The 27965-nt window shown below is 41.7% G+C and overlaps 1 protein-coding gene across 2 annotated transcripts in view; it reads left to right on the top strand.

Moving 5' to 3' along the window:
* Window positions 1-27965, top strand: part of GAS6 (growth arrest specific 6) — a 59380-nt gene that overhangs the window by 4476 nt on the left and 26939 nt on the right. For both annotated transcript variants that reach the window (XM_084844551.1, XM_084844552.1), the window contains exons 3-5: window positions 16624-16648; window positions 17933-17995; window positions 27400-27522. In XM_084844551.1, coding sequence (XP_084700677.1) covers window positions 16624-16648; window positions 17933-17995; window positions 27400-27522 — 211 coding nt within the window. The remainder of the gene's footprint in view (window positions 1-16623; window positions 16649-17932; window positions 17996-27399; window positions 27523-27965) is intronic.

Genomic DNA, 27965 nt, shown 5'->3' on the forward strand with positions numbered 1-27965 from the left:
ACAGGGTTGTTGTCGGGATTACTGAGATAACGTATGTGAAGTATTTTGAACACTCAAGGCACCATATAAATTCCAAGTATTCATGATTAAATTTCAGTATATCATTTAATGGCTATCTGAATGCAGAGGAGTTGTAATGCACCAGTGAATGCTAATGCCACATCACAACTTTTATAAGTAAACATATAGACTGATAATGTGTGTTCCTGGTTTTACACACCATCTTAGCATTGTACTGAAAAAAGAGCATCAGAGTTGCTTTGCTAGTTAGGCAAAAGGCTTACCTAGTCCAGTTCACCTCTGGAAAGTAAACAACCTAAGGCTAGGCCTCTCCTGAAGTTTATCTGCAGAACCTGGCAGTTGGAGGTATATTGCTCCTGAACCTGGAAACTCCATTCATAGCTTGAATCTTCTTAGCCATTGATAGCCAAACTCATGAAGGAAAAGTCTGTTCCTTTTAAAAATAACAACACTACACTAGTCAGTCTCTCCTATCAGACAGGATTTATTTGTTCCGACAGTGTCATAACAGAGACAACAATTTCATATTCGGTGTCAATTGTACAGAATGTCAGTATAGTGGTGCAGTACCATTTTCAGTTTAATCATGATTATTCCATTTTTTTGTGTTAATCAGTTTCAGTTGTTGCTTCCGAATTTGTTTTGACAGACAGAATACTTTCTGTTTACTCCATACTTTTTCATAATCCATATGATCGTCATCTGAGGCCCTCCTCCGAGGGAGGCTTGGACCGTGGCAGCAAGGGAGAGGGCCTTCTCAGTGGGAGCCCCCCAGTTGTGAAATGACCTTCCCACTTAAGTCTGCCTGGCACCAACATTGTCTTTTCGGCGCCAGGTTAAGACTATCCCCTATTCCCAGGCATTTGACGGCATACAATAGGATTTTAGTGTCAGTTGTTTTATCAGGTCCCAGTAGCTTATTGTAACTGTTTTTAGCTGTTTTAAGTTGTTTTTAAAGTTTGTCTATAAAAAGTTTTTTATATTATGTTCTTGTTTTGTAATTTTTGTGAACCTCCCAGAAAGCTTTAGCTATGGAGCAGTAGAGATATGAAATAAATGAAATGAATGAAATGTGATGGAGATTCCCTTTTAGAATCTCCATCACATTCTTTTCTTAGTAATATTTTTTCTCTAAAGAATAAATATTCAGCTTCAGCTTCTTTCCATAAGGAAGATTCTCCAGCCCATATTTGAGCTGCCATTTCTGTACCTTTTCCAAGTCTTCATACTCACTATGATGGAACGATCAGAACGGTACACAGTATCCCAAATGTGGGCACACCTTAAATTTATATAGCTTATATAGCATTATGCTACTTGCTGTTTTAATTTCAGTACCTTTCCTAATAATTCCTAACACTGAATTTGTTTCTAATGATGAATTTGCTGCAACAAGCTGAACGGTTTCAGTGGGCTTATTTCAGTGGCATCAAGATCTCATTTGGTGTTTGACCTAAGATATAGAAGTGTAAAGAACCAAAAACAAAAGCTGTTTGCAATGAGAGGAAGCCTCCAATTGGTGACAAGTCTGTCTTGTTTGAAGATGTAAACTTTATAGCTTTATATTTAAGGTATACAGGATTCTTCTATAGCAATTATATTTTTCATATTGAAAGGAGAAACTGCATGCTGTTATATTCACTTTACATGGGTCACACATTACTGCATTTAAAATATGTGCTGGAGTGGAAGGGCTTGATTTGTATGATAACTTCTCTGCAGGGGAGAATTGTTTGAGAATGACAAATTATGACGGGGATTAAAGAAGGTTTGGAAAAAGGATGACATATTTATTGTCAATCCTGCTTATGCCATGCTGGTACAGCAGCCGTTATATCCTGGTGAATGCATTTACATTCTGGCACAACTAATATTAAGCTTTTAGGCCATTAGGAAATTTCAGGAGATAATCTTGGTGTGACAGGAAGAAAAAAACACACATTTCATTGATTGACATAGAACTTCAGAGAGCTTTGAAGGGATAGAAAGATTTGTTTGAACACCATACTGATCAAGTAAGCTAGGTATTATAGCCAGGACTGAACTTGGTGGAAACCTCTGGGATACAATTCTTGAAGAGGAGGTAGTTGACAGTGTTTGAAATGTTTTAAGACCTACAAGGCATACAGCATATTCCAGATTAATCCTATAGAATGGAATGGAATCTCAATAAGAAGGTTGTGACATTGAGGGTAGAATTAACAATGTGAAGAGAAACACAAATCATTGACCTTTAGTATTCAGTCAGGTACGCAAGCTTGTTAGTAAAGACTGCTGTGGAATTTGGCTGACCTAGTCTTAAAAAAATGTTTCCTAAACAAACATCTGAGTAAAACTGAAGGGTGCATCTAGGCCTAGTTCAGATGTCATGTTGCCTGATTGCCAAACCATTGTGGTGTGAATGTGTGTGTAACTTACGAAGTCTGGTTTTTGTTTTTGTTTTAGCCATCAACTTGGCTTCAGAGGGTTACAGGACACTTCCTTGTTTTCCTGCAAATTCGCTATGCCATGGGAGTTGCACGTTGTTTCATTAGTTTGTATTCTCAATTGATATAGTTCACTCCTTAGTGGAGATATGGTGCATGATCCAGCAAGTGTAATTAACCCCACCAGTATCAGTGGGAAAGTTTTGTGAGCAATGTTTAATTCTCCCAGTCAAAATCAATGACATATAGTGCAATTCTCAACATGTATATTTGGAAACATTGAGGTCAATGGCACTTCGTTCCTAATATGTATGCTTAGGGGGTGGATCAAATGCTGCCCTTACACGGGTGGCCCAGGCCCGCCGCCGCTGCATGCATGGCCTCTACCTTTGGAGGCTGTGATGTAGCACTTCTGGGGCAAGTGCCAAAGCGAGTGGAAACAGGTGTGACTTGCCCCTTCCAGAAACGAGTGTTTCTGCACATTTCAGCACTTGCCTCTGGAAGTGCTACATTGCGGCCGCTAGTGGTAGGGCTGCATGTGTGCCACCATAAGCAAGCCTGGATCCAGCCCTAAGACTCCTGCCTTAAAAGTGTTTAACTTTACCTAGATCTTGTCCATGTTTTATTCAGTATCAGAAGGTGTTAGCCAAAGTCTTGGGTCAATTTGTATTATGTACGGAGGGATTTTGTAGTGATGGTAAAGCCTTTGCTGTAATTGGCTGAGCCATTCTAATGTCACAGATGGATGGCTCTGGTTGCAAGGGTTTCTGGTTTCCATTGGCTGAGCTGCTTGGATACTAAAGAGAAACAGGGCAGACAGAAGGGCCTAGGAAAAGAGGAGCAGCAGGAAATCAGTCAAACAGGGAATGGCCCAAACAAATGAGGGCAAGACAAGATCCGGATGAGGGGAAAGCAAACTTGGGGAGATACAACTTGGGGATGGCTTCTGTCTGCAGAGATGCAGAAGATGGAAGTTCAAATAATTGCTTTGATTTAAAATAACCAACTGAATCTTTGGCTATAGTCTCTCATTTGCCTACATCTAAGAATAGCTTTGAAGGAAAATATATGAGAATCTAAAATCCATGGGTTGTATCCAATGCTGGCTGTCTGCCAGCGGAACACACTACAGCTGGAATGGATTTCCCCTCCCTCCTGCAGATCTCCGTGTGCACCCCTGAATCTGCTCCAGAGGGTTGGGGGACCCTCTCGAGTAAATTGGGGGGGCACACAGGAGGCTGAAGAGGGGAGGAGGGGAAAGGGAAGTCTCATTGCATGAGCGGAAGTCCACTCGGGTAGCATTGGCATTAACCGCAAGTGTGTGAGCTGCTAGAGATCTGGTCTACATGAACTTTATTTTACATTCCAACTTACTTTCTTTTCATGAAAGAAAAATGTTATTTCATAATCAGATTTTGACAATATTATCTATTGGCTTTGTATGTTTTTTTTTTTTAATATTGTCAGATGTCTATAGAAAAGCGTTTAGCAGGAATGTGTAACGCAAGCAGTACTTCTGTTTGTGCATGTTCAAAATTGCAGTAGATTTTAAAATTTTAACATCCGTGTAACTGCTAGCTTGCTGCCTTGATACTATGACCCGTTATTTGCCCTTTTATAGACACAACACTGTTTCCACCCCACTCCCCTACCCACCCCGGGCAAGCTTTACAGTCCACTGATTCCCCAAGGCTCAGGTTGGGTAAGAATGTCTCTGTGTCCCATTTATCCTCACAAACTATCTGAGTTAGGTAATTATTTATGCAGGATGGGGAACTGATGCTAAAAGGGTGTGCTTTGTCCAAGGCCACCCAGTGAGTCTACAGTTCAGCTGGCTTCTAATTGTAAATGTAACATAGCTGATTTTGCAAACGTTGGAAAATTGTGCATGTATAAGTGAAACTATGAAAAGATTGGTCTTAGCATTTATTCCAATCAGTTTAATTAATTGCATATGAGAGCAAGGAATGATCTACCACATTATGCATAGTACAATGCATTGTGTTAAGGCTGTTCGTTTTTTTCTATCTGGCATGATAAAACATCATTTGCTACCTATTTTTGCTCATCTTCTCACTTCACAAAACAGTATTAGCTTTTTTAATAACACTTTTCAATGTTTAAAGCATATTATATTAACTATTTTAAAATTCTATAAAGTAGTTCGGTATTATTTATCTTATACTGAAGGGAGCAAGGCTGAGAGATAGTGGTTTGCCCAATAGGAATTTAAGAAACTGCTGCTTTATATAAAGGTGAGGCTTCTGCATGTATGTGGAATACCACTGACTTTCCCTCCCTTTCCTCAGAAACGGATTCATATCTCAGTGGAACCTGAATTCAGATCTCTGGATTTAGAATGTAGAATTCCAGCTAATGAGGTTATAACCAAGGTTATATCTGAACTGGGGACCTCCCAGCTCAACCGCTACACTACACCAGTTCTATTTTTGTTTCATATATGATTTCATATTTGGCACTATTCTGTTGTATTTTCTCTTGAACAGATGTCTAGTATTAGTAGGAACAATATTTAGTATCAGACAGAATTAAGAAAGTGCTTTCAATTCTGGCTTGTGTGTGTATGTGAATGCACACAAATGCAGGCAGTGAAACTGAACAATCTTAATTACCAAGCAAAAGCATGAATTGTCAGTCATGTATGGAGTAGACTTGCCAGATGTTCAAAGACCCGTTCCACTGTACCAAAGGCAGGTAGATAGATGGGAAAGGAAATTTCCTGGTAACCAACCTGAAGTGGGGAAACATATATAAACATAACACTAACAGCAACATATGCATAAATCTGGGTGAAGCAGAAAAAGGTGTGAAGCCCACCTTTTCAAATCAGCTTTAGAGGAGTATTTCTGCTTTCATACTTTCTGCTTATTTTTATCTGCTGCTCTTTAATCTTTAAGGGTTTTTTATTGTGATGCTTTAATAGTTTACTCAGTTTTATTGTCTTTAAATGTGTAAGATGCATTGAACAGTCTGAGGAGATAGAAATGTATAAATAAGTGAAGAAAACTGTACTGAGAGAACAAGGGGAGAACACGAAACGAAAGTATACCAAAGATTGCAGATTTTGCTTCTGCTTCATTCCATTCTTTTAGAACAATTGTGTATTATTTTATTTGTAGGTCATGCAATGCCCAGAGTCAAGCAGTCTTGGATAATGGGAAAGACAATTCTAGTCTAGGCCAGTCCTGACATTCCTGGTCAAGAGATTCCTTGATGCATTAAACAAAAGTGGTATCAGTGTTCTTTCTACCCCACTGAGTTTTATCAAGGATTTGTGAAATAAAAACTGATAGTGGACAGGTTGGATTTTTGAGCTACGTACTTGGTCTTGTTAGCATTTTCATAATTAAATGGGTGAGGAAATTGAAGTGGGAAGCTAGAGCTTGTTTCACATGTGTGTATATCACCCAGTTATGATTTATATTATTGAATGAGCCATCACAGATCTACTACTCTAGATAGAATTGTGGTATTGCTTGCCCGATGCCACCTCAAATTCAATACTTTTCAAGAGAGTCAATTCATCCAGTGATGAGAAGGCAAGTGGTCCACGTACATGTGTAAACCAGCCTGTGGTCTGGAAGAGTGGAAGTGTGGATAGCAGCAAGAGGTGGGAAGAAAAAAAAACTTAATTGGAGTGTCCTTATCTTAGTAATTATGTAATTGTATAGGTATGAGATGCCTGTGAGCATGATCCAGCCAAAATGAAGCATTTTAAAGTCTCGTTGGCTTTAAATGGAAGAGCTAAAGGATGTGCTTCAATGTCTCCCATTAAAATCAGTGGGACTTACCGGCTTAACTTTGGCTGGAATGTATATCCACTATGTCATTGGCCAAGAACCATCTAAACATGACAGTTGTATTTACAACAGTTTCCTTCAATTTTGAAAGAAAATGTTAATAATATTTCTTGGTAATGGACTTCTAATAGTGCAGCACTGACCTCATGGTAAATATAGTAGCACTTACCCTTCTTTTCTTGGTTTGCCAGCCAAGATAATGAGATCACTTCTAATAATGGAAAATTTTAGATATAAATGCCTATCTAAATGTTTATTAATACATTCAAGAATGAGAAAGGAATGCAATAGTGGTGAGGGAGTGGAGGATTAAATGTATAAAAAGTCTTTGCTTTATGTTGGTAGACTTCTGCAGCCTAGATATAAATATCATTGGAAGTGCAACCTAAGTTTAGCCATCCTAAAAACAGTTATTGTTTGGATTTGAGGTATAGATCTTTCAAAAACTGGTAAAATGTCTCCAGGAGACCTTGACCTTGCATTTTCTTGGAGGATTTTACTAAAAAAAGTCCTATGTGGATCTGTTACTTTACATAATGGGTGCATAGTTCATGGGCTGCATGCGGCCCCCAGATGCCTGTTGTGTGGCCCCCATCCCACCCCCAGCTGATCAGGCTCTCTGCTTCTGGTCTGCTAAGGTAAATTTATGCCTCGGGATTTTAAGGGTGTTTGAGTATTATAAGAGAACGTAGTGCTAGGAAGCTATATTGCTAGGTGGAAGATTATCACTAATTTGTCCAGTGAAGAAGGATCTCCCTATTTCGGAATGGTCTGCAATTCAGTTGATTCAAAGTTGGATCTTAAGTATGGGAAGAAGAGGTTCAATTAGTAAAGTAAGAATCCTGAAGTATGAAATTTATGGGCCATAAATGGATTTATAGATCATGAATATGATCATGGCCATGTACCTATTTTATAGATAAACTTCCACTGGAATCCTAGATTCTTGTTGTGTTTATGGCATAAGTTCACTCTGTAGAGACTAGAATGCCACTATTGTTATTCAAGTTAAATTCTTCCTGAAAAACAGTCTGCGTTCTGGCTCACATGGAGAGCCTCCATGGATAGAGGAGGTTGTCCTCTTCAGACTGTCGCTCGCAGCGCCGTGAGGGAGAGGGGCGGGGCTGGAGCACACCTCCTCCTCACATGTTGATTTTAACCCCTTGCTGAATGCCTGAATAGGGCTTTTGACCTTCCTGGAAACAGATGCTGCTTTGCCTCATTGATTTTGCACAAGCATGTATGATAGATCATGGATTTTGTTTTATCTTACAGAAGTATTACAGGCCTTCTAAGTAGCACCATGGTATCATGAGGGATAAACGTTGGGGTTTCTGCCAGCGACAGAAACACAGTGGTGACTTCTAGAAATATGTCCCATAGTTTTAACTTTTTACTTTTCCCAGACAAGAACAAAATCCTGTCGTGCCCAGTGGCTGTGGGCCTGTGTGCTTGTCAGTGGTCTGTGCACAAATAACGAGTTGGGCTAGATCCAATGGTATGTCACTTAAAGAATACTTTTCTGGATGTTTAGAAGTATGGTTTTGGTGGCCCAAAATTTAGTGGGTGCATACCTCCACTTCCATATTCGTTTCTGTATACATTGGGTTTTATTATGTGCATGGGGGCTCCATGCTTGAAAGTGTGTTGAACCCCAATGAAATTTTGGGGCAGACAAAATGCCATGTAGAGGCCACTCTCCTGAAGGTTTGATTTGATTTGGGGTGTATTGTTTTGGGTGCACACCCCCAGTTCCTTATTTATTTATACATATTTAGGCTACAGTGGCATGAGCCTGCACTCTTGACAGTGCCTTGTGCACAGGTGAAGCACTGTGATGAGTGTAATGGTGTGCCAGTTTGTAGTGGACACTGCCCTGGAGTTTGAGGTGTATGATTTGGAGCAGCCCAAAGCTTATTGTGGGGCGCACACCTTCATATTCATTTCTACATACATTGAGTATTGTTGTCATGGTGGTGCCATACTTGACAGTGTTTTGTGCCCAAGCAAAGTTTTGGACAATGCACAAGGCTGTGGTGTCTTGAAGTGGCAACTCTCCCTGAGCTTTGGGTATATGATTTGGGTTGCCAGAAAGCTTAGTTTGGGGTGTACATCCCCAGTTCCTTATTCATTTATACATATTTTGGCTATTGTTGTCATGGCAGCAGTACGCATGACAGTATCTATTGCCCAAACAAAGTGTTGGGCAGGAAGCAGTGCAGTGGCAACCCATAGAGGGCACAGTCCTGGATTCATGGATGATGACACAAAGTACTCTGGTTCTTGTATTCCTCCTCTGCTGGTGCTACCTTAAGCAGGTCGCTTCACCTTGCTGTACAGCAGGGCCGGCCCTGGGGTAAGATGTATGTAAATCGTGATTACAAACCAAACTCTGTGATTGCTACAGGTCTACCATCTTTTCCCCATCTCTTGGGACTTGCTAAAAATCACATTCAGGAGGATTCATTACATGTGGTAAGAATTTTTGTCCTGTCTCATGGACTAAAAGATAGTAACCCATTTGTCAGTCTCCTGCCCCCCAGAGTACACAGCAACTCTGCTATTAGTAAGCGCTCCCTCTGCACCACCACATGTCTCTCTGCACCCCGTCTGTTACTCCCTTTTCTCTGTCGCCCTGCCCCACAGATCTCTTCGCAGCTCTGCCTTTCCTTATCTAGCAGGTCTCTCTGAACACCAGATTACCCTCTTTTTCTCACTGTAGTTCATAGTGCCCTTTCTTTTGTATACATCACCACAGATCTCTGCATTCCTTTTTGGTACCCCTCTTTTGCTCCTTGCATCTCCATCCCTCAGTTAGTACTTTTTTTCCTTCGTTCTTCTTTGCTTTGCTATTGACATCTCCCTTCCCCAATGCCCAAAGCATTATAGCACACGCAACGTTCTTTTTCCTAGCTGTTCATGCTCAGTTCATGCACTGAGATAGTCTCACATGTAATAGTGTGGGGAAAAGTGGTGCCAACTCCACCACACACTTCTTAATATAAGAAGAGGGGCAAGGCAGATGTAGTGATGCAGCAGGGATTCGCAGGTCTCTGCTTCCACTTTTGATGGGCTTGGGTTGGTCTTAGATGTTCTCCCAAAAGGCTGCAAACCATGTGAATTTGGAAGTTCCCCAGGGGCCCACAAATAGATATGGATCGGAGATGAGGAGAACAATTGGCTTGCAATCCTGATGTTGAGCTCCTTGATAAGACAGAAAAAGAAACTAGTTAGGATGCATTATTAAGAAAAAATGACATACAAATCCTGTAGGGGTAAATTAATGGGGAGAGTAAGGCTGTGCCCATTGCTCCTACCATCATGACTCCACCATCCAAATGTTGGGGAAACGTGTCTGCTGAGGGGAGTCTGCTCTATGCTCATAGGCTTCCTCTGTGCGTTGGAACCTTGCGCTGTCAAAAATACAGCAAGGTAGATGAGGCAGGATGGTTTAATGATAACCAGAAAAATAAGTTGTCTTAAGACAGATGAAGAGTGAAAGAGGGTTGTTTCCCAAGACGAATAGGGGAAATCTATCAAAAATTGCAGGTGGGAATTTGTGATCTTTTAGTTGGGCTTGCTAAAAAGGTATTAGACTACGGGTATATTGGATGAAATCAAGTAAGTATCAATCAGTCTTCTTTGATTATCATGTTTTTCCTCAAAGGGACACTGTAAGCCTTCTTTAGTTCACTTGAGGTACTCACTGTGCCTTCATTGTGGTACTAAATGTCTGTTGATAGACTGCATAGGCTGCATGTTCTGTGATAAGATCCTTTGAAAGCAACCCAGCTCTAGATACAGAATAAACTACACTGGATAATTGAGAAATTATAATGCGTACATAAAAAGATGGCAACTTATAAATGAAGTAAACAGACTTTAAAAAACAAACACAAATATATATTTTATACAGCGCAAAGATTTGGGGTAACCTATACTGATGGAGTTTTCCCACTGAATGTCGCCATCTTCAGTCATGTGTGAGATGTAGTAATTTACCTTATTTGGACTTGAGGTATTGTTTGTTGTGGAATAAATAATGGCTAGAGAGATCAAAAGCTAAGATTGTACATATAATTCTGGGCACATGACTTGGCACATGACATCACCTATAGTTTTGTGTAAATAAGCTGGCTCTGATGTTTGTTTAATCTTTCTATCGTTGTAAAAAAAAAAAAAAAAGGTCATGTTAATTCCATTTGTTTCAGCTCTAGCTAGAAATTCTCCATTATCATTTCTGTGGTAAATTTTGCTGCCATAACAAGGAGTGATTAGCAGCTTGTTACATTCTGATGCTGTAGAGTCAGAATAATGAAGAGTTGGCACTTGGAAACCAAATTTGCATTCATTTATTTGCTACAATTTTGAAAAAAGGTTTATTCTAACACAACTTCATATATTACACTACACAAACTTGTTGGAAAAGCGATGGGGACATGCAAACTTTGGGAAGTTCAGGTATTTGATTGGCATGATTACATAAAGCAGCCTTCCCCAACTTGGTGCCCTCCAAATGTGTTGGTCTACAACTCCCATTATTCCTACTTGGCATGTTGCCTGGGGATGGAGGGCGGTGTCGTCAACACATCTGGAAAGCACCAGATTGGGAAGGCTCCTATAGACTTGTGTGTGCATGTGACATCTTTTGTTCTTTTGCTTAATTAAATATAAAGCAACTCATGTTCATCTGCCCACATGAGGAAGGATTGCGGCCTATTGGAGTGCTGTTTTTTTCTGCAGCTTGCATAACTTGATTGAATAGAAAAGAGGAAAAAGATGATATTGGAAGGACCCACAGACCTCCCATTCCCTAGATTTATCCTTGTGCACTGTTGTAATGGCCCCAGGAGTGTAACCAAGTCGCCTGTAGTTTTTGAGGGGCCTAGAGTTCCATAATGCTTGGCTTAGGTTCATTATAAGTGCAATTTCCTTGCTAGTGGGCCTCTGAGCATGTGAGATGAGTCAAAGGTCGATAGCGCGGCCTCAGCACATTCCATGCTAACGAAGGCTAGTATCTTATCAGGGCCTAGGATGTGCCTGAGAAGTGAGGCTATGTTTATGCCGAGTTACAGGTGGCTGTGCTGGGAAAGTTCTGATGGTTTTCCTTCTGAACAAGCACTGTTAGTCTATGCTGGGAATGAACGCTAATTAATGCTTGCTTCTGTCATGCTGTCTCACTGCTGACATGTATGGTATAAAACCCATTGTACCCCACAGCTCTGGGTTCAGAGAAGCGGTCTGATCCAACCATTGGGTACGCCTGTGTGCTGATTGTACTCAATAAAGTATTCCTTGTAAGTAAACCTGGATCTGATTTATCGCTGTCTTGGCACCTGTAAATAAAGAGGCCTACTGCAGGGGCAATACAGCTGCTCACGTGCGCATGTTGAGGCTGGGTCAGGCTGGGCTCTGCTAAATCCTGTGGTGATTCCTCTGTGCATGTGGGGAAGTATCGTCTTTATAGAGTATTTTCCTAAGTGTATGCATTGGCTCATTATGACAAAGGTAGGCCAATATTATTTTCCTATTATTATAGATGGGTAGGTGACGTAGAGAGAGAATGGCTTGCTTAAGGTGATTCAGTGAGTTTGGGCCTAAGCTATGATTTGAACTATGGTCTTAAGTCCATAGCTTCAGCTATTTATTTTATAGGGTCCTTTTTCCTCCCTACCCCCCAAGTCAAAAGTGTACTGATAGTTTGGTGGACTTATGAAACTGAACTTCATCAAGTTAATGAATCTTTAAGCTGTTTCACAACACCTGTACTGAAGATATTTTCAAGGACAGTCTAGGTTTTATTAACTATTATTGTGAATGAATATGCTTTTATGTCATGTTCTTCCTTTTTCTCTCTCCTTTTTCCTTTTTCATTGCTGTTTCCCCCTTCTCTTTTTGTTTTTGTTATATTTGTAAATTAAACATTAAAAGAACACACATGCAGTTATCTGTAAAATGCATGTTTCATGTTTCATGTTTCTTGATTTGTTTGCATTTACTGAAAAGAAACCTCAGAAGGCTGAATATTTGATTGGAAGAGTGAGGAGGAGTATCCAACCCTTTCCATCCTTTTTTCTGATGAAACTCCTCTTTCCCTTCTGCTTTTTTCCTCATGGGGAGAAATGCTCAGGTACCTGTATCCTTTTTTCCCCAAGGAGAGAAAAGCAATTGTGGGGGGGTGGAGAAGGGGGGGGGAATGATAATTTTGATTTGAAAAACTGCTGTCAGGAAAAGGGCTGGGCATCCCCTCCCTCCTGTTCAGGAGTGGAATTTGGGGATGGGGGGCTACCTTGTTATTTTAAAGGGTAGGCCCTACCTAGTTGTTACTATCTTACATTCTCGGTATTTAACCCCTTGCTTGTGTTAATAGAAATATTTAGAAAATTGCTGATTTTACAGATAGAGTGCACTACTGGAACCCCATCTATAAAATGAGTAATTTTGACTAGCCTGTCTTCTAAAGACAAGCTAGAAAAAAGTATCCATTTTACAAATGCTTAATTCCTTGATGTTATGCTACCCATATGCATGTTATATGTGTGGTGTAATGGTTAGAGTGTTAGACTAGGACCCAGGTGATCTGGGATCTAGTCCCCACTCAGCCATGAAGCTCACTGGGTAACTTTTGGCCAGTCACTGACTCTCAGCCTAACCTACCTCACAGGGTTGTTGTGAGGATAAAATGTTGAGGAGGAGGACCATGGAAGCTGCCTTGGCTTCCTTGGAAGAGCAAAAAAGGTGGGATATAAATGTAAAAATAAATAAAATTAAAAAATAAAATTTGTTTTATGATTTTATATGTGTAGTCTATGGATGAGATCATGTACTTGAGTCTTGGTACATATTTCTAGTTCTTGTTTTGTGTTTGAGGCACATTGTACTAATCTGAATTACAGTAAATTGACATCAGTGACCTTGTATGATCTGGGGTGGCTAACTTTTTCTTGAGTTAGAATTCCACCCCTGTCCCCTGTTTGCTTATGCTTGCAGCTTCTGAGATTGCTTATCATTAAAGAAAAAAACACTGAGTAAAAGTTACAGGTTTATGCATGTAACATCAAGTTTGGCCCTCAGAAACTGGTCACTTTCCAGGTTATCAGGGCAAACCCAAGGTGTGAATAATTCACAAATTGTATAATTCACGCTATAGCAAGTGAGAATTTAGTCTGTTGCAGAGATGGCCCTGCCATTCGGGAGAGTGAGGTTGGCAGCTCTGGTGGCAGCTTTGAGATATCATGAAAGGGCAGCAAATTTTTGTTTATTATTATTGTATTTTTTCTGCTAGGGAGAGATGCTTGTCAATTTCCTGCCACAGGTACCAAAATAACATGCCTTGCCTTAGGTATGGGAGAGCATTTCCTGTGCTGCCTCAGGCAGCAAAATATCTTGGGCTAGCCCTGGCCTATTGTAGCGGACAGTTCAAGATCCTGAAGCTGAAAAGCTCTTCCTCTCTCCTTCAAAGTCTTTTGAAATCAGTCCTTAACTTCTTTTATGTCATGTCTTTTGTAGTTTGTTATTTATAAAAGCTATTCTCCTGGCTGTGTAGTTGTACGTTTGAAATCCTCATCATCTGAAGAGGGAAATATTCAATTTATACCTTTGCTCATTCTGCTTTGCTTCTAAGGATTTGGGCCAGAAAAAGATGTATACACTTTTAGTCTTATGTCATAGCATTTCAACTTCCCTGCATAAGAGGAAATAATTTGGGGGTTGTCTCCGCGACAGTGGAAGGAGAAGCCAATGGTGGCTTACCCAGATTTTTCAAGGAGCCAGCTTTGGTCTGCACAGGGCTCCATGAATGAGTGCACTGCACCACTCTAAGTCCCTTCACAGGAACATACTTCTGGGTGGAGTGGGGGGATTGGAGAGAATGTCACCAGACTGGCAGAGGCTGATCAACCAGTGTGAGGGGCTTCCCCCCTCCTTCCTTACAGCTGACAAAGTTTCGATGCTTCACATTAATTACTCTAATGCAAATGTTAAAGAAATACAGGTGCAACCTCTCCCCTGAAGCTCCCAATGCTGCAAACAATTGAAGCTTTGCATTAATTACTCCCTTACAACTGAGAAAGCAGCTTCGACATACCACTTCACAGCCTTTAGGAAAGTTAACCCTCTGAATACTTAAAGCACCGTGGTTTCAACCAGCCCCCTTTCTAGTCCCCTTTCTCCTTTCTGCTGAAGCTCCTGATGCTGCAAAGGATTGAAGCTGCAAATTAATTAGTTCCGAAAAGCAAGGAAGCAAACATCAAAGACACGCAGCGTAGACGTTAAGGCTCCTAAATGCGTTATTTTGATGCATAGGAATCTCGGTAACTTCTGGAGTGCACATTTTGGGAACAAGCCTCATTGACCACAATGGCAGTTACTTCTGAGTAGACACTGATTGGTTTGTGCTGGGAAACACAGGGACAGGAAACACCCCTTGACCAGGGTCACGGTGAAAGGCACACCCCTGGGCAGGGCTAGCATACAACTATACCACGGAGAATCTGACACACAAAACACAACACCAGAGTACACAACAACTATACCATGGAGAACCTGACTTAAGGAAAAGAATCAGACTTAAAGTCGTCTCAGGAAATCTGTTTTTTTCCGTGAAAAGCTCCAGGGTAGCTGTGGGATGGCCACGACATGTGCTCTGAACAACCTCATAATGGAGCCAGCTCTCAGCAGATCGACCATGGAGACACCCCCCATGATGCCCGTATAGGGTAAACTCACCTTTGTTCTGAATGATGCTGCCACCTTGGTCTTAACTAACTTTTTCTTATATAGGATGTAATTTGCTCTTCCTGCCAGATTAATCCCTTTGGTATAAGCTTAACACAAACATCAATCTACTGAGCTTTGGAAGCCTGAACAAATGGAAATGTCATGTGCAGGAAAAGGCAGTTTCCAGCTCAGCTCTTGTTCTTCCCTCCCCACCCCAAAGTAAATGAAATCACTCTTGTCATGCAGATATTTAAAGCCACAGATAAATGCTTTTGGAGCAGTCCACTTGATTGTCATAGAATTATTCTTGCTTAAATGGGTTATGGATTGCACAGTATAAGCTGTTTAACAAAATGGGAAATAATCTGGTGTCGCAAACATTTAATGCACCAGAATAGTTTGGAATTTTATTGTGGGCATCTTGGTACATTCTCGCCTGATTTTTGTTTTGGCTGCATCCCCAATCGGGTGCCCTCCAGACGTGTCATAATCCCAGCATGGCCATTGGTCATGCTGGGTGGGATGATGGGAGTTGTAATTAATACATCTGGAGGGTGCTGGGTTGGGGAAGGCTGCTGTGGAAGTACTTGCCATATATGCACACCACTGCACTCTTGCCACTGTTATGTTTGTGCTATTCACCACTACTTCCTTTCCAGTATGTACTTTTCTCTACCCTTGTTACTGCCCCCTGTGTACTGCATTTGCCTTTATCTTCCTTACATTTTCCTAAGGAGGCCACTTAATGCATTGCAAAACTAGAGTACATACACCACTGAAAAAGAGGTAAGAGTCAAGATGGGCTTCAAGTATTCATCAGGGCATAGTATTGTTTCTAGGTCTTTTCCAAATTACTCTGAAGGCAGGGCTGTTTAAATCCTTGTTCCTTCCTTGGTCTGTGATTGGTGCTGTCACTCCAAGGTGCTTTGATTTTTGCATCAGCTTCTTTCTTGGGATATATCCTGGGAAGAGCTGGTGATGTTTGTAACAAATCCTGAATAGAGTCACTGTTTGGTGCTCCACCTCAAAGTTCAATGTGGGAAAAGTAAAGTTGTCTTTTAAAGAAGAACTCACTTTCCCTGTGATGCTCAGATTTGTTGGCTGGGAATGTTCTTGGCTCTCACTTGATATGGAGCCTTCTGAAGCTGTTAGATCTGTTTTCCAGACCCTGCAAATCTGCAGGCTAGGGAGAGTTTTGTTTCAAGAGGCAGTTTCTCCTGCTGCCACTTGAAACAACCCTCTGCTACTACTTCTGCCAATAACAGATTTGCAAGAACTACAGAAGATCTGCCAGCTGGGAAAGCTCTGTTTTCAAGCAGGTAGTTGTAGCCTTCTTAGCCAGCAGATCTACTAAAGAATAAGCAGTAGAAGCTGGAGTTCTTATTCATGAGTATTCTGCCACTACATTTTCTGGGCGTGACTCCACATCTGCAAAGAGTAGCAACAAAATCTGCAGAATGAGGAGGACAAGAAAAGATGTTTTGCCTCTCTTCCATCGGTGTGACGCACAAACCTAAGACCACATTAAGATTGCATTGCTCAGTTATCAAGTGGTCAGCAGCTATTTTAATCTTAATGCAATCATAGATGAAATGTATTTTTCCAATAAATCTGTTTGCTTTTTCTCTCTCCCACAGGATTATTTTTACCCGAAATACTTGGGTGAGTTGCAGTTATACCCTTTCAATATTTGGCAGTGCTATTTTGTTGTCCCTGTTTAGGCACACTCATAATCTACCCACAGAAGTTCAAGATCATGTTGCACATTTCTTTATCTTGAAGCGGAACAAGTTCCTTCTCTTTTTTTTTTCTTTTTGGGAGCAGGCATACTTTTATTTGCATATAATTATAATCATTGGCCATGATTCAAAGAACTGTGCAAGAATATCTGTCTGCATAGTTGGTTTTAGTTCATTTTGGTTCCCATTTTCCTCAGGTATAGCATACTCCTGCCTGTCCCTAATATTCAGCCTCCCTTTTAATATTATAAACCATTTTTGAAGGCTATTGAAAGCAGTTTGCTGTGTAGGGAACTCACTTTGCTGGGGAGGGGCTGGGTGGTTAGGAGGTAAAAACCTAATTGCAGTGCACATGTAACCTCTATGTGTATGTTTATAAAGTAAGTCATTGGACTGCAGCCATATTGACCCCAATCTATCTGATGGAAATGGGTGCTGTGTGCATTTCCCAGAGTTGAAAAATCTAATCTAAGAGACAGTCAGATTTGTTAACAGCACAGATTTAATCTATCTCTTAGATCATGAATTTCAACCCCAGAAAATCTTCCATGGGCATGTCCCCCTGCTGGATAAGGATGCCTACATGCTGACATTTAATTTATTTTCATAAGATATTTTATGACATCTTGTAGAAGAGTTTTACAGTATATTTACTTGAATATTGCTACACAGAAAGAGTAAGATAAGGACCTGGTCCTTCAAAATCTGACTGATTATTGTACTATTATATTTGCGTTGAACATACACTAGAATCCCAAGAAAGCTATTCTTTCTTCAACGGAGTCCCTCAGATATTCTTCCTGAGCTAGAAAAATCTTTAAATCCAAATATCATTTAATATACTTGCAACATCTGGTAGAATAATTATATTGCAAAGCAGCAATATAATAGCATCACGGATGCAATGAATATGAACTTGAGCACGCTCCGGGAGAGAGTGCAGGACAGGAAGGCCTGGCATGCTATGGTCCATGGGGTCACGAAGAGTCGGACACGACTGAACGACTGAACAACAACAACAAAAGCAGCAATATAAACTGCAACCAACCTTGGAGCAACAATATTTTGATTAAATGAAAACAATTTTATAGCAGCTGGATAATGAATGTTCTAGTCTGAATAAAACAAACAATATAATACTGGGAGATTAAAAATCAGTTAATTTTGGCATCTGGCTTAATAATAATTTTTGTGTTTTGTTCTTCAGCATGTATTCGGATGTATGGCTCACCATATATAAGAAGTCCAGGTTTCCATACATGTGTGCATAGTAAGCATTTTTCATATTTCTATGTTACAGATATATCTATGTGTACACACCGTTGTTTTTTGTCTGGCATGGGTGAGGAGGCATTCTAGTCCATAGCCAACTTCATTTATGCTGTATGTTCTCCTTGCATTCCTTCCAGTCTGAGGCTTAATTTGTTCAATTTCAGAAAACACTGGGAAGGTTTGCATTACAAGGACAAGTTGTGGCAAGCTGCAGGCTCATGTCCTCTCACCTCCCTTCTCCTCTGGCACAGTTGTGAGAAGGAGATTGGAAGCTTCCACTTCTATTTTAGATTAACCACACTTTTGTGTTGCATCCACACCCTAAACTGATCCTTAATCATGGTTTGTTGAAACAAGTCAGCTTCTTAAATCATGGTTTGAGTTGGCTTGTTTCAGCAAACCTATAGTTAAGATGAACCACTTGGATCTGAACGACGTAGCAAGCTGTGACTAATCAAAAATGTAAGCAAAAGCTTCCAAACTCCTCCTTGTGGCCATGCTGGAATATGCGGGGGGGGGGGGGGGGAGTGTGTGAGGCCAAGCCTCACCTAAACCAGGCGACCTAGCCATTGGTTGAGATGCTGTGAAGACCTACAACATTCCAGAACCTTGTAGCTGATGAAAGGAATGGCTCAGCAATATGATACTGGAAAAGATGTTCCACAAGAGAGCACCCAAGGGGGTTGTTGGTATGACACAACTGCGGCACATGCAGGAAGTGTGCAGCCGCCATTTTGAATATGCAGTCCATGCTCGGGGGTTGTATCATGCGAGGGCTAAACAATGGTGTGTTTTAGGGTTATGTGAGGGTTTTTTTTTACCATTGCATAACCCACGCTTGTCGGTTTGCATGACACAACAATCCCTGAGCAGGGGTTGGTATGCAATCTGGCGCCTCTGAATGCCGCAGCTTGTCATGGGTTAAATAACCCATGGTATGCTGCAGCATGTCATCCAAACCCAGCCATTACAGGGAAAAAACTGAAATTAAATGAATCACTACGTGTATCTGTCTGTCTTCCGAAGTCATTGACTCTCATTGGAAATTAATGCAGCTCATATTGGCAGCTTGAATTTGAGGAACTGCCAGTAATTCTTAAAAAAACATACAGGTGACCAGTAACCTTGAGTGGAACAGAGGTACTGCATCATTTTTACCAAATATTTTTTCTTCCATTCCTTACAGCACAATCCTATGCATATTTACTCAGAAGTAATTCCCATTGAGTTCAACGAGGCTTATTCACAGATAAGTGGACACAGGATTGAATGTCTAGCCTGCAATCCTAAAGCCTCTGGGAGGTTGTCCAAGGGGCTATAGGATTTAGTGGAATTTCCTCTCTGCCCATGGAGAGGGAGGTCAGCCCTCAGAAGCTTCTTCCGTGTGGTGGTAGGAAGATCCACAACTATTGCTTCTTGCCATTGGAACAGCAGCAAGGACAAGAAGGAGATAATTTGGGGGCAGATTAGGTGACATGCCCCAGAACAAGGGGGAAACACACCAGCCTTGGAACTGGTGTAGTTTATTTCCTTATGATTGAAAGCAACGGAAAAGGGGAAAAATGGCTGACAAAGGCCAAAAAAGAGGGAAAATGCAGCACCTGGCACAAGCCCAGCAGGACATAGGAAGTAGCAGTTGCTCCACCACTTCTTCTCTTGCCCCTGTTGGTTTGCTCTGTTAATATCTTACTATGATCTTGTCAAATGGGTCATGTGATCCTGCCAAATGTTGGGTGTTTTTCAGTAAAAGAGATGGATGCCTGCACTAATCTTTCAAGATCAGAACCCATTAATGTTGTGACATATTCAACAAAAAGTTAACAGATGTGGCAGTAACTTAATTCTGGGATTAATAAGCAAAACCTCAACAATTGCTGGCTGCAAAACCATTTTTGTATAATGCAGAAGAATCCTTCTTTACAGCTGCTATGTTAGTAGTGCTCAGTCATCAGTGGCTTGTGCAGGTGTGGTATGAAAAAGTTCCAGTTGCAGGCTTTTGTGGGCACCACGGTACTTGTGGGGTTCCTTTCTTCCCATCTATTCAGTACCTGCAATGTTTACTGCAGGTCTTTCTCTTTTCCATTGCCACCACCGCTACCATCCAACAGCATGGATTAGTCCCTGAGGAGGAGTGCAGATGTGCAAGTCAGCAGGTGGCAGTGGCTGCAGAACTGAGCTGACGTGGGTTGCCATGCCTGCCTGAAACCAGTAAGTGGTTGAGTGGGCTTCCGAGTAGAGCAAGCAGCAGTGGGAGGAGCTTGGAAGAACAGTGAGGTGAGGGATGAGCAGGGCCTGCCACTGCCATCATGCTACATCCCCCCTTTCCTTCATTGGTTGCCAGGCTACAGCTTCTTTTAGCCTGGGGCACATACCTGCAGAAGGCCAAAGATAGTGATACTGGTGGCATTTTCTAGTTTCCTAGTTTCTTTTGGCAGTGGCCCTTGGCTCCCAGCAGATGGCTAAGGTGATGACCACTGACACCAGACTTGACTGAGGTTGGCTTTACAATACTGGTTTTGACTTGCCTTTGCCAGACAAACACTATGTGGTGAAATGGTAAGGATTGCTCCCACGTTTAAAAAAATCATTGTTGGCCATCTTTTGGTCAACCTTCAAGAAAACTTTCATTTGTTCCAGGACATGGGGAACAGTGTTCTTATCTGATGGGAGTGAATTCGTATAAGCATCACTCAGATTTTGTGAGGGGCAAACCCCAACTCAAGCTGACTTTTCCGTGGTCATGTGAATCCATTCTGAATTGCACCTTGAGCCCAAAGACATTATGAGGAAGCCAGTCTTAATTATTTGTGAGTCCCAATTTTGACGATATGTTTGGGACAGGGTGCCTGGCTCATACTGAGGGTGTCAGAAGTCAGGCACTGTAATTATGAAGGGTTTCATGTTTCATATGGGAGAGAAGCACAGAGCATACTGTATAACTAAGCACAATCCATCCAGATTTGCAATGGAATATATAGCAAGTTGTGTGCTGTAGCTTGATGACTGTTTTAGGGCACATGATGGCTAGGGAATGCTGGGAGCTGTAGGTTTTTTCTGTCTAAATGTCCATAGGATCACACTCTTATAGATACAAGGTAGTTAGCAGTGGTTTCTTATGAGGACACCGAATGTGTTGCTGGAGAGGCTGGGATGATGAGTTTGGTATGAGTTTGCTTGGTAGTAATTCCACCACTACCAATGAAAGCAAGAAGGAAGGAGTGAAAACTCAAGGTATCTGGAGCATCATGGGAAGTAACCTTTGGAAGGAGAGCAAAAAGGCAAGATGGTTGGATATGGAAATTCTGTGATATTCCAGAGTTTCAATGGTTTATAGACACATTTTGTACAATCAGAGGATAATGTCAGAGGAAGATATTTGAAAATGTTGCTAGGGATAAAAGTGAACAGGGGAAAGGATAGGTTAAAGAATAAAGCGTATCTAAAAGCTGTCTGCTGAAAGAGGAGGAGAACTGCATTTCTTTTGTGATGGTCCTTAGTGTTCAAAATGTTTCATGTATATTTATCTCTGCAATCCTTAACAGTCTGTAAAGTTGGTTTGTGAAGTCATGAACTTACTAGGCTGCCCTAGTCAAGCTGCTGTCTCTCAATCAGGGGTTCAGCACAGCATCTTGTACTTAGACACAGAGAGAACAGGTTGCCTAAGGCAACCTAGTGAGTTTATGGGTGACCTGGGGCTTGAACCAGAAACCTCGCTGTGTACATCCTTATTATACCAGAGAAATATTGCTTACAAGTGTGAGACAGGCTCAAGGACCTTTTTGGACATCATAGCAGCAGGAAGATAAAAATAACTTGTTTTGTCCTTACCTGCTAACACTCTTAATATCTATGTATGTCTTGAAACGAATTCTGGGAGGTCACAAGTATGATCATTTGTCAAGAAAAAGACTGATGGTTCCTTGCTATATGGATGGTATAGAGATAAAGACTAGAGTAACCTATGCCCTCTGGGTTTTTGTTTCATTTGGGATATCCAGTTTCACACAGTTTTAGGAGGGTAAAAGTGCAGCACATCTGCATACAGATGAACAGAGCACAACATAGCACTATTCAAATAAGTGCAGGCTTTGGCACGATGGAGGTAGCATTTTAGCTTAGTTGACCTTTACTGTAGCTGAGGTATTTCTGTATGCGTAGGATCTGTTTTGTAGAACTGGCTGTTTTAAACATGAGTGTTTGATCTCAAGCGATTTAGACACATAGGCACTATATGCAGAATGAGTTCTAAAATATTTGTATATCATGTTATGTAACTGTTTTACTGTCTGTCTGCATGTTGATAACACAGGTACTGTGTTGTACTGCAGTGCAGACCTCTAGCTGCAACATTGCATTTTGCCAATAGAGAGAGAATGAGTGAGTTCGGATGTCGTAGCAGCAATTCCTGGGTGGTTTAACCCAGAGCATGCAAGCTGCATGCTTGTCATTTCTGCTTTTAATCAACAACCCAGGAGGAATGCCCTGTTCCTGGATTGTTCCTTGACATGCAAACCCAGAAACTCTGGGTTGTTTATGGGTTAAACAAGCCAGAATTAACCCAGCAATTGGCTCTAGGGGTGTTCCTGGATTGTTGATTAAAAGCGTGCTCCACTCATCCTCACAATTCCTGGGTTTAACAACCCAGGAATTGCTGCCATGATGTGTGAACATTGTGATAGTTCTTGTTGTTGGAGAATTACTGTAAGCAACCATCTATTATTCTCAGCCCCCATCTGTTATGTGGAGTCCATATGTGGAGACTGCGTCCCAACATACAATGTGGGGATTTATAATATAGCATTGCAGAGTTGTCAGAAGAAGATACTCTCTCAGACAGCCTCAGATGACCATCCCACTGCAATATGGGGGATAATAATATTGGACTACATTGGAGGTTGTAGTAAGCTATGATGGACTATATAGCAGGGTTATTGTAAACTTCTTTATCCCAACATCCCTCCCAATATACAACGATATGGCAGGATTATTGTAAGTCATCCTAAACATAGTCCTCTCCCCACCTGCAATCTGAGAATAATTGTGTTATAAACACATGTAAGCATTGTGTTTGCAGGGCAATGCTTACATGTTTAAAAACCGAACAGATCCACATTTTTCTCACACAAGGAAGAGTGTGAAAGCTACATTTTTTGTGGGGTGACAACATGCAACAGTCAAATCACAGCTAGAAAAATCCAGGAATGTGATTGTGAGTAGCTATTATTTTATCCCACTAACAAGAAAATAACCATGATGCAAAAGTAGCCAGGAAGTCCTGTCTGCTGACAAAGGAATTGTCAGTGTACTACTCCTTTATGTTTGAGCATTTCTACACCAGCCTAAAATCCTGCATTTAAAATGGGGCTTTCTGCTTCTGTTTTAAACTCAGGATCATGATGGACTCCCCTTATATACGCTACCTTCCCCCCACCTCCTTTTCCTCCTCCTTTTCCCCTTTATCTGAGTCTTCCATATGTTTCGTTATCCAGCCGGCAAATGGCGCTGTGATCTAGCTCCTCTTATTGTGGCTTTTCTTTTTTCATGAGAGAACTCAAGAACTGTAATTTAATAGCTCATTATCTCCGATCTTTAAAAAAAAATGGAATAAAGGTCATTTAGTGTGGAAGATGTGCTGGAGGTTGACGACGTCATCTAAAGGACCCACAAATTTCTGAGCAACCAATCTCAATAGCAGAATAAAAGCTTCATGTGAAGAAGCCCTTAATGGTTTAGTTGCATTCTGCCTTCCTGCTAAGTGGAACACATGGCTTGTGAGATGAGGGTGGGGCAGGATAGAAGGCAGTAAGAGCACTGTGTTAGAAGCTGGAGAGGAGACTGACAGGGCCTCCTTCCCAGCACTATGATCTGAGCAGACCTGGTTAAAAAGGGTGCAGGGACCTAATAATGTGATGCTGGTTCTTAGGAGTTGGAAATACTGTTTCAGGCATGCTCAAAATCCCTAATCTGGAACTGGAAAGCCTAGGTTCCGGCTTATCTGGGACCCTGTTTGCACTGCTGCACTAGGTGAGGTGGAGTGAGATGGCCCAGATTTCCTTTTGTGGCACCTTTGGCATGGTCAGCTGGCCCAGAACTGTGTTGGTTGGTTCCTGGGGAAGAGCCTGAGAGGGTGGACCAGAGAGGGAGAGCTCCATCTTTGATCTGCTCCAGAGGCATATAAAGGAGGTCCCTATATGGATTCAGCCATTACAGTCAACAACTTCTCCACCAACCTTCCCTATGTTAGATGTGCTTCATAGGTATGGATGGAGGTTAGCCACCCACTGACAGGGTTAGGAGGGAATTTTACCTACTTACAAGACTGGGTATGTGTTACGGGGATTTTGCCAATCTCATAGCAATGCTATAGAGTACATACTTTACATGCTTTGCTGCTTTGCCACAGTGTTTTGTTACACACACTGGAGGCATTGGGCTAGATCCATGTCATAGGAAGTGGAGCTTGGGGATCCCCATAATGAATCTTGGGGTGGAGCTTCAACGCTCCAGCCTGGTAGGAGGTTGCCATGCCTGCCACATGCATCCAGATCACAGGACAGGCCTACTTTATCAGTCCATGCCATTCTGGCCTTGAGACTTCTGCCAGTCCCAACATTATCCCAGCACATGGGCTGGGGTGAACAATCAACCAGCAGTTGAGCTTTCCAGTGACTGTATCCTTGTCATGCCAAACTTTTTTAGCTGTAACCAAAAGACACTGTATCCATTTATAACCCACTCCTATCTACACATAGCTACTACCTCCTCCCCACTCCCAGATTGGCACTCCTGGAGCAAACAGCAAGAGCATTAAAAAGGAAAGCATTTTGCTTCTTGACTTCTCCTCTCTTTCTTTTCCTTTCCCCCTTCTACAGGCTGCCACCTCTGCAGGTATTTTTCTGACCTGAGTTGGAAGCAGCAGCTCTCCGTACACATAAGAGGTTCACCTCCACCTAGAGCATCTCTACACCAGCCTAAAATCCCATGTTTAGAAGGCAGCTCTCTGCTTCGGTTTTAAATGCAGGATCCCAACAGACTCCCTTTACACGTGCTTCCTTTCCCCCCTCCCCTTTCCCCCTCCTTCTCCCCCTTATCTGAGTCTTCCATGTGTTTCATTGATCTAGCTCCTCTTCTTTTGGCTTTTCCTTTTTCACGGAGGGAACTCAAGAGGAACACAAGTAGGGTAATTTGAATACTCATTATCTTCGACTTATTTAAAAATGGAATAAAGGTCATTTAGTGCAGAAGACACCCTGGAGGTTAATGGCGTCATCTAAAGGGCCCACACACTTCCCTGAGTGAGCAGTCTCAGTAGCAGGATAAAAGCTCCATGTGGAGAAGCTCCTAGCTTCCTTCTTCTGTGCTGCCTTTAGCATGCCCTTCCTCAAGGTCTTGCACGTTGCTATACAGTGGGAAAACAATGCATGTTCTCTTGTGTGTGGGTGACAGGGCTTGCCTCTGCCTTTCAGTGAGTTTTCCCTGAACAGTATTGTTGTAGGTATTCTCAGATAGTAGAATTTCTGGGTTTTAAGATAAAAATATGATAGGTATGTCTGCTTTTGGCAGAGCATAGTCACATGCCTTTCCTTAAGAATTAAGAGTTCCTTCCTGCCTTTCTCATAGCAGAGCGTTGTGCTATGGTTCAAGATAAGCTCTTATCTCCACAGGAGGGATTCTGAAGTACTTTCTGGGTAGGCCTAATGGTATAAACTGACCTCCTAGTTCAGGCGCAGCCCCTATCATGTTTTGAAACAAAATGGAACTAGAAACAGAAATGTAAATAATTCTTGTTCATTATACTGTTGACACTCACCATCTGGTTATAAAAAGGGATTGTTTTTTTACCATGTGTGAAAAAGGGATGTGTGAAAATTCACTCTTGTGCTCAAGGCCATGCCTTCTTTTACCTTTAGAAAAGTGCAGAAAACTTTAGAACATGGCACAATATTATATGGTGATTTTTCTTCCCTTCAGTGCACACTGCTTATAGAAAATAATGGAGAAATGATACAGGGCAGGCAGTACAGCAAGGGTGCAGAACCTCTTTCAACCCAAGGGCTGGATTACATTTTGGAGAAGCTCTTGGGGGCCACATTCCAGTGGTGGGTGGGCCAAAGGCAAAAAGGGAAGGCCCCCAAATAAGAAAAAATACCAGCCTATTATAGCTTAAAGCTCTTACAGCCAGTAAGATACATGTCAGCCTTTTAGAATGAAGAAAAAGCTGCACAAAATTTGGAAAACTACCCAATGATTGGTAGTTTGGGGAAAGGGAGTGAGACCAGGGAAAGGAGGCATGGCCGTCTGGGGAACCCTGGAGTGCTGGATTGGGACCCCAGGAGAACCAGATTTGGCCCCTAGGGCTGAGGCTCTACACTTGTGTTGCACAAGGTCAGTAGGCTCCTTAGCAGGCTGCCCAAGTTGACAACCACAAATATGACCACCTCAGTAAATATCTGATTGAAAGACAGGGGTGCATATTTCAGCCATTGTGGCTGATATGAAATGCTCCGAGGTGTTTTGTTTTAGGCAGTTGTCCTTCCCCCATCTCCCTGAATTAACCTAACCTATGACTAGGCTGCACGTTGCTTCATGGTTTAAGCCTGGCTGCATTGGGTAACAATATATGTAAGAGGTACTAGAGAGAGAGATTAGCAAGCATTGTGCAGTGATGAGAGAGGCTGGCAGAGCTGAGCACAGGGCACATGTTTGTAGCATACACCTGTGGTAGTGGGTGTGTGTGGCAGTGGGTAATGTGTGCTTGCACATGTATATACATGTGGGTCTGTGTGCCTGGAGGAGAAGCAGTTTTGTGTGCCTGGGTGACACTTGGAGGTGTCTGTGTGGCATATGTGCGTGGATTCATTGGGCTTATGTGCACCTATGTGAAAGTAGTATGCTCGATGCAACTTGGGTCAGCATTTGCCCTGTGTCTCGCCTCCATGCATTGAAAATGACATCTAAGTGGCATGTTCATGTGTAGAGTTCAACACATGTAGCCCTAGATGCAATCTTTACCCCTGATTTTGAGGGTTTCAGGTCAGATAGCTGTACATCAACTCCTTGCTTCAAATGTGTCCAAATGTTTTGCTTTTGTTTGCAAAAAAGAATTGTAGTTCATTCTCCGAAACATAACTTCAAAGTCAGAATGAGGAAGGTAAGTTGAGAAATACTTTCCATAGGTTTTAATTTAAAAGGAGAGCTCCAATATGAACATTCATTTAGTTTGGCAAGTATATACCTTCTCAGTAATTGGCCAAATTGCCTAGAAAACAGCATAGTATGGTAATCCAGTACTACCATCTTTCTCCCTCAGTTGTATGGCAGAAATGAATAATGTATTTGCCTCCTCAGAAGGTTGAATGGTATGTGTTTTCACATGTGATGTGTTTTCATTTCCCCTCACAGACTTGCCAAATCAGTGTACTCCTAACCCATGTCATAAGGACGGTAGTAAAGCATGTGAAGATATGAAAGGTGGATACCGTTGCCATTGCAGAAATGGCTGGCAAGGAGAAAGATGTGAGAAAGGTAAACCTGGTTCTGTGCTGCTTGTGGTTCTGTGTTCCTAAGAGTGGGATGGGGAAGTGGTAGAGCGCATGTTCTGCATGCAAAAGGTCCCAGGCTCAACCCATGGCATCTCCAGGTAGGGATGGGAAAGACTCCTATGTGAAACCTTTAAGAGTTACCGCCAACCAATGCAGAGACAATACTGAGCTAGATGGTCCAGTGGTCTGACTTTCTGCAAGGCATCTTCCTATGGAGACAGGAGGAACAGAGGGCCAGGCTGAAAATGACTTGGTTTATACGTTGTATATTGCTTGATTTAAAAGCAAGTCGTATTTCTTTTGTATTGCTTAAACCTGTTAGCTGGCTTGATGCATGTTATAATTTGATTTATTTATAGTATATTTATTAATTAATGTGAGTTATATTGATATATGATTTTTTTAGACTTAGGGGGGATTGTCCTC

The sequence above is a fragment of the Heloderma suspectum genome, chromosome 3 (assembly GCF_057233095.1).
Source record: "Heloderma suspectum isolate Gila_16-S chromosome 3, 16-S_ref, whole genome shotgun sequence".
NCBI lineage: Eukaryota > Metazoa > Chordata > Lepidosauria > Squamata > Helodermatidae > Heloderma > Heloderma suspectum.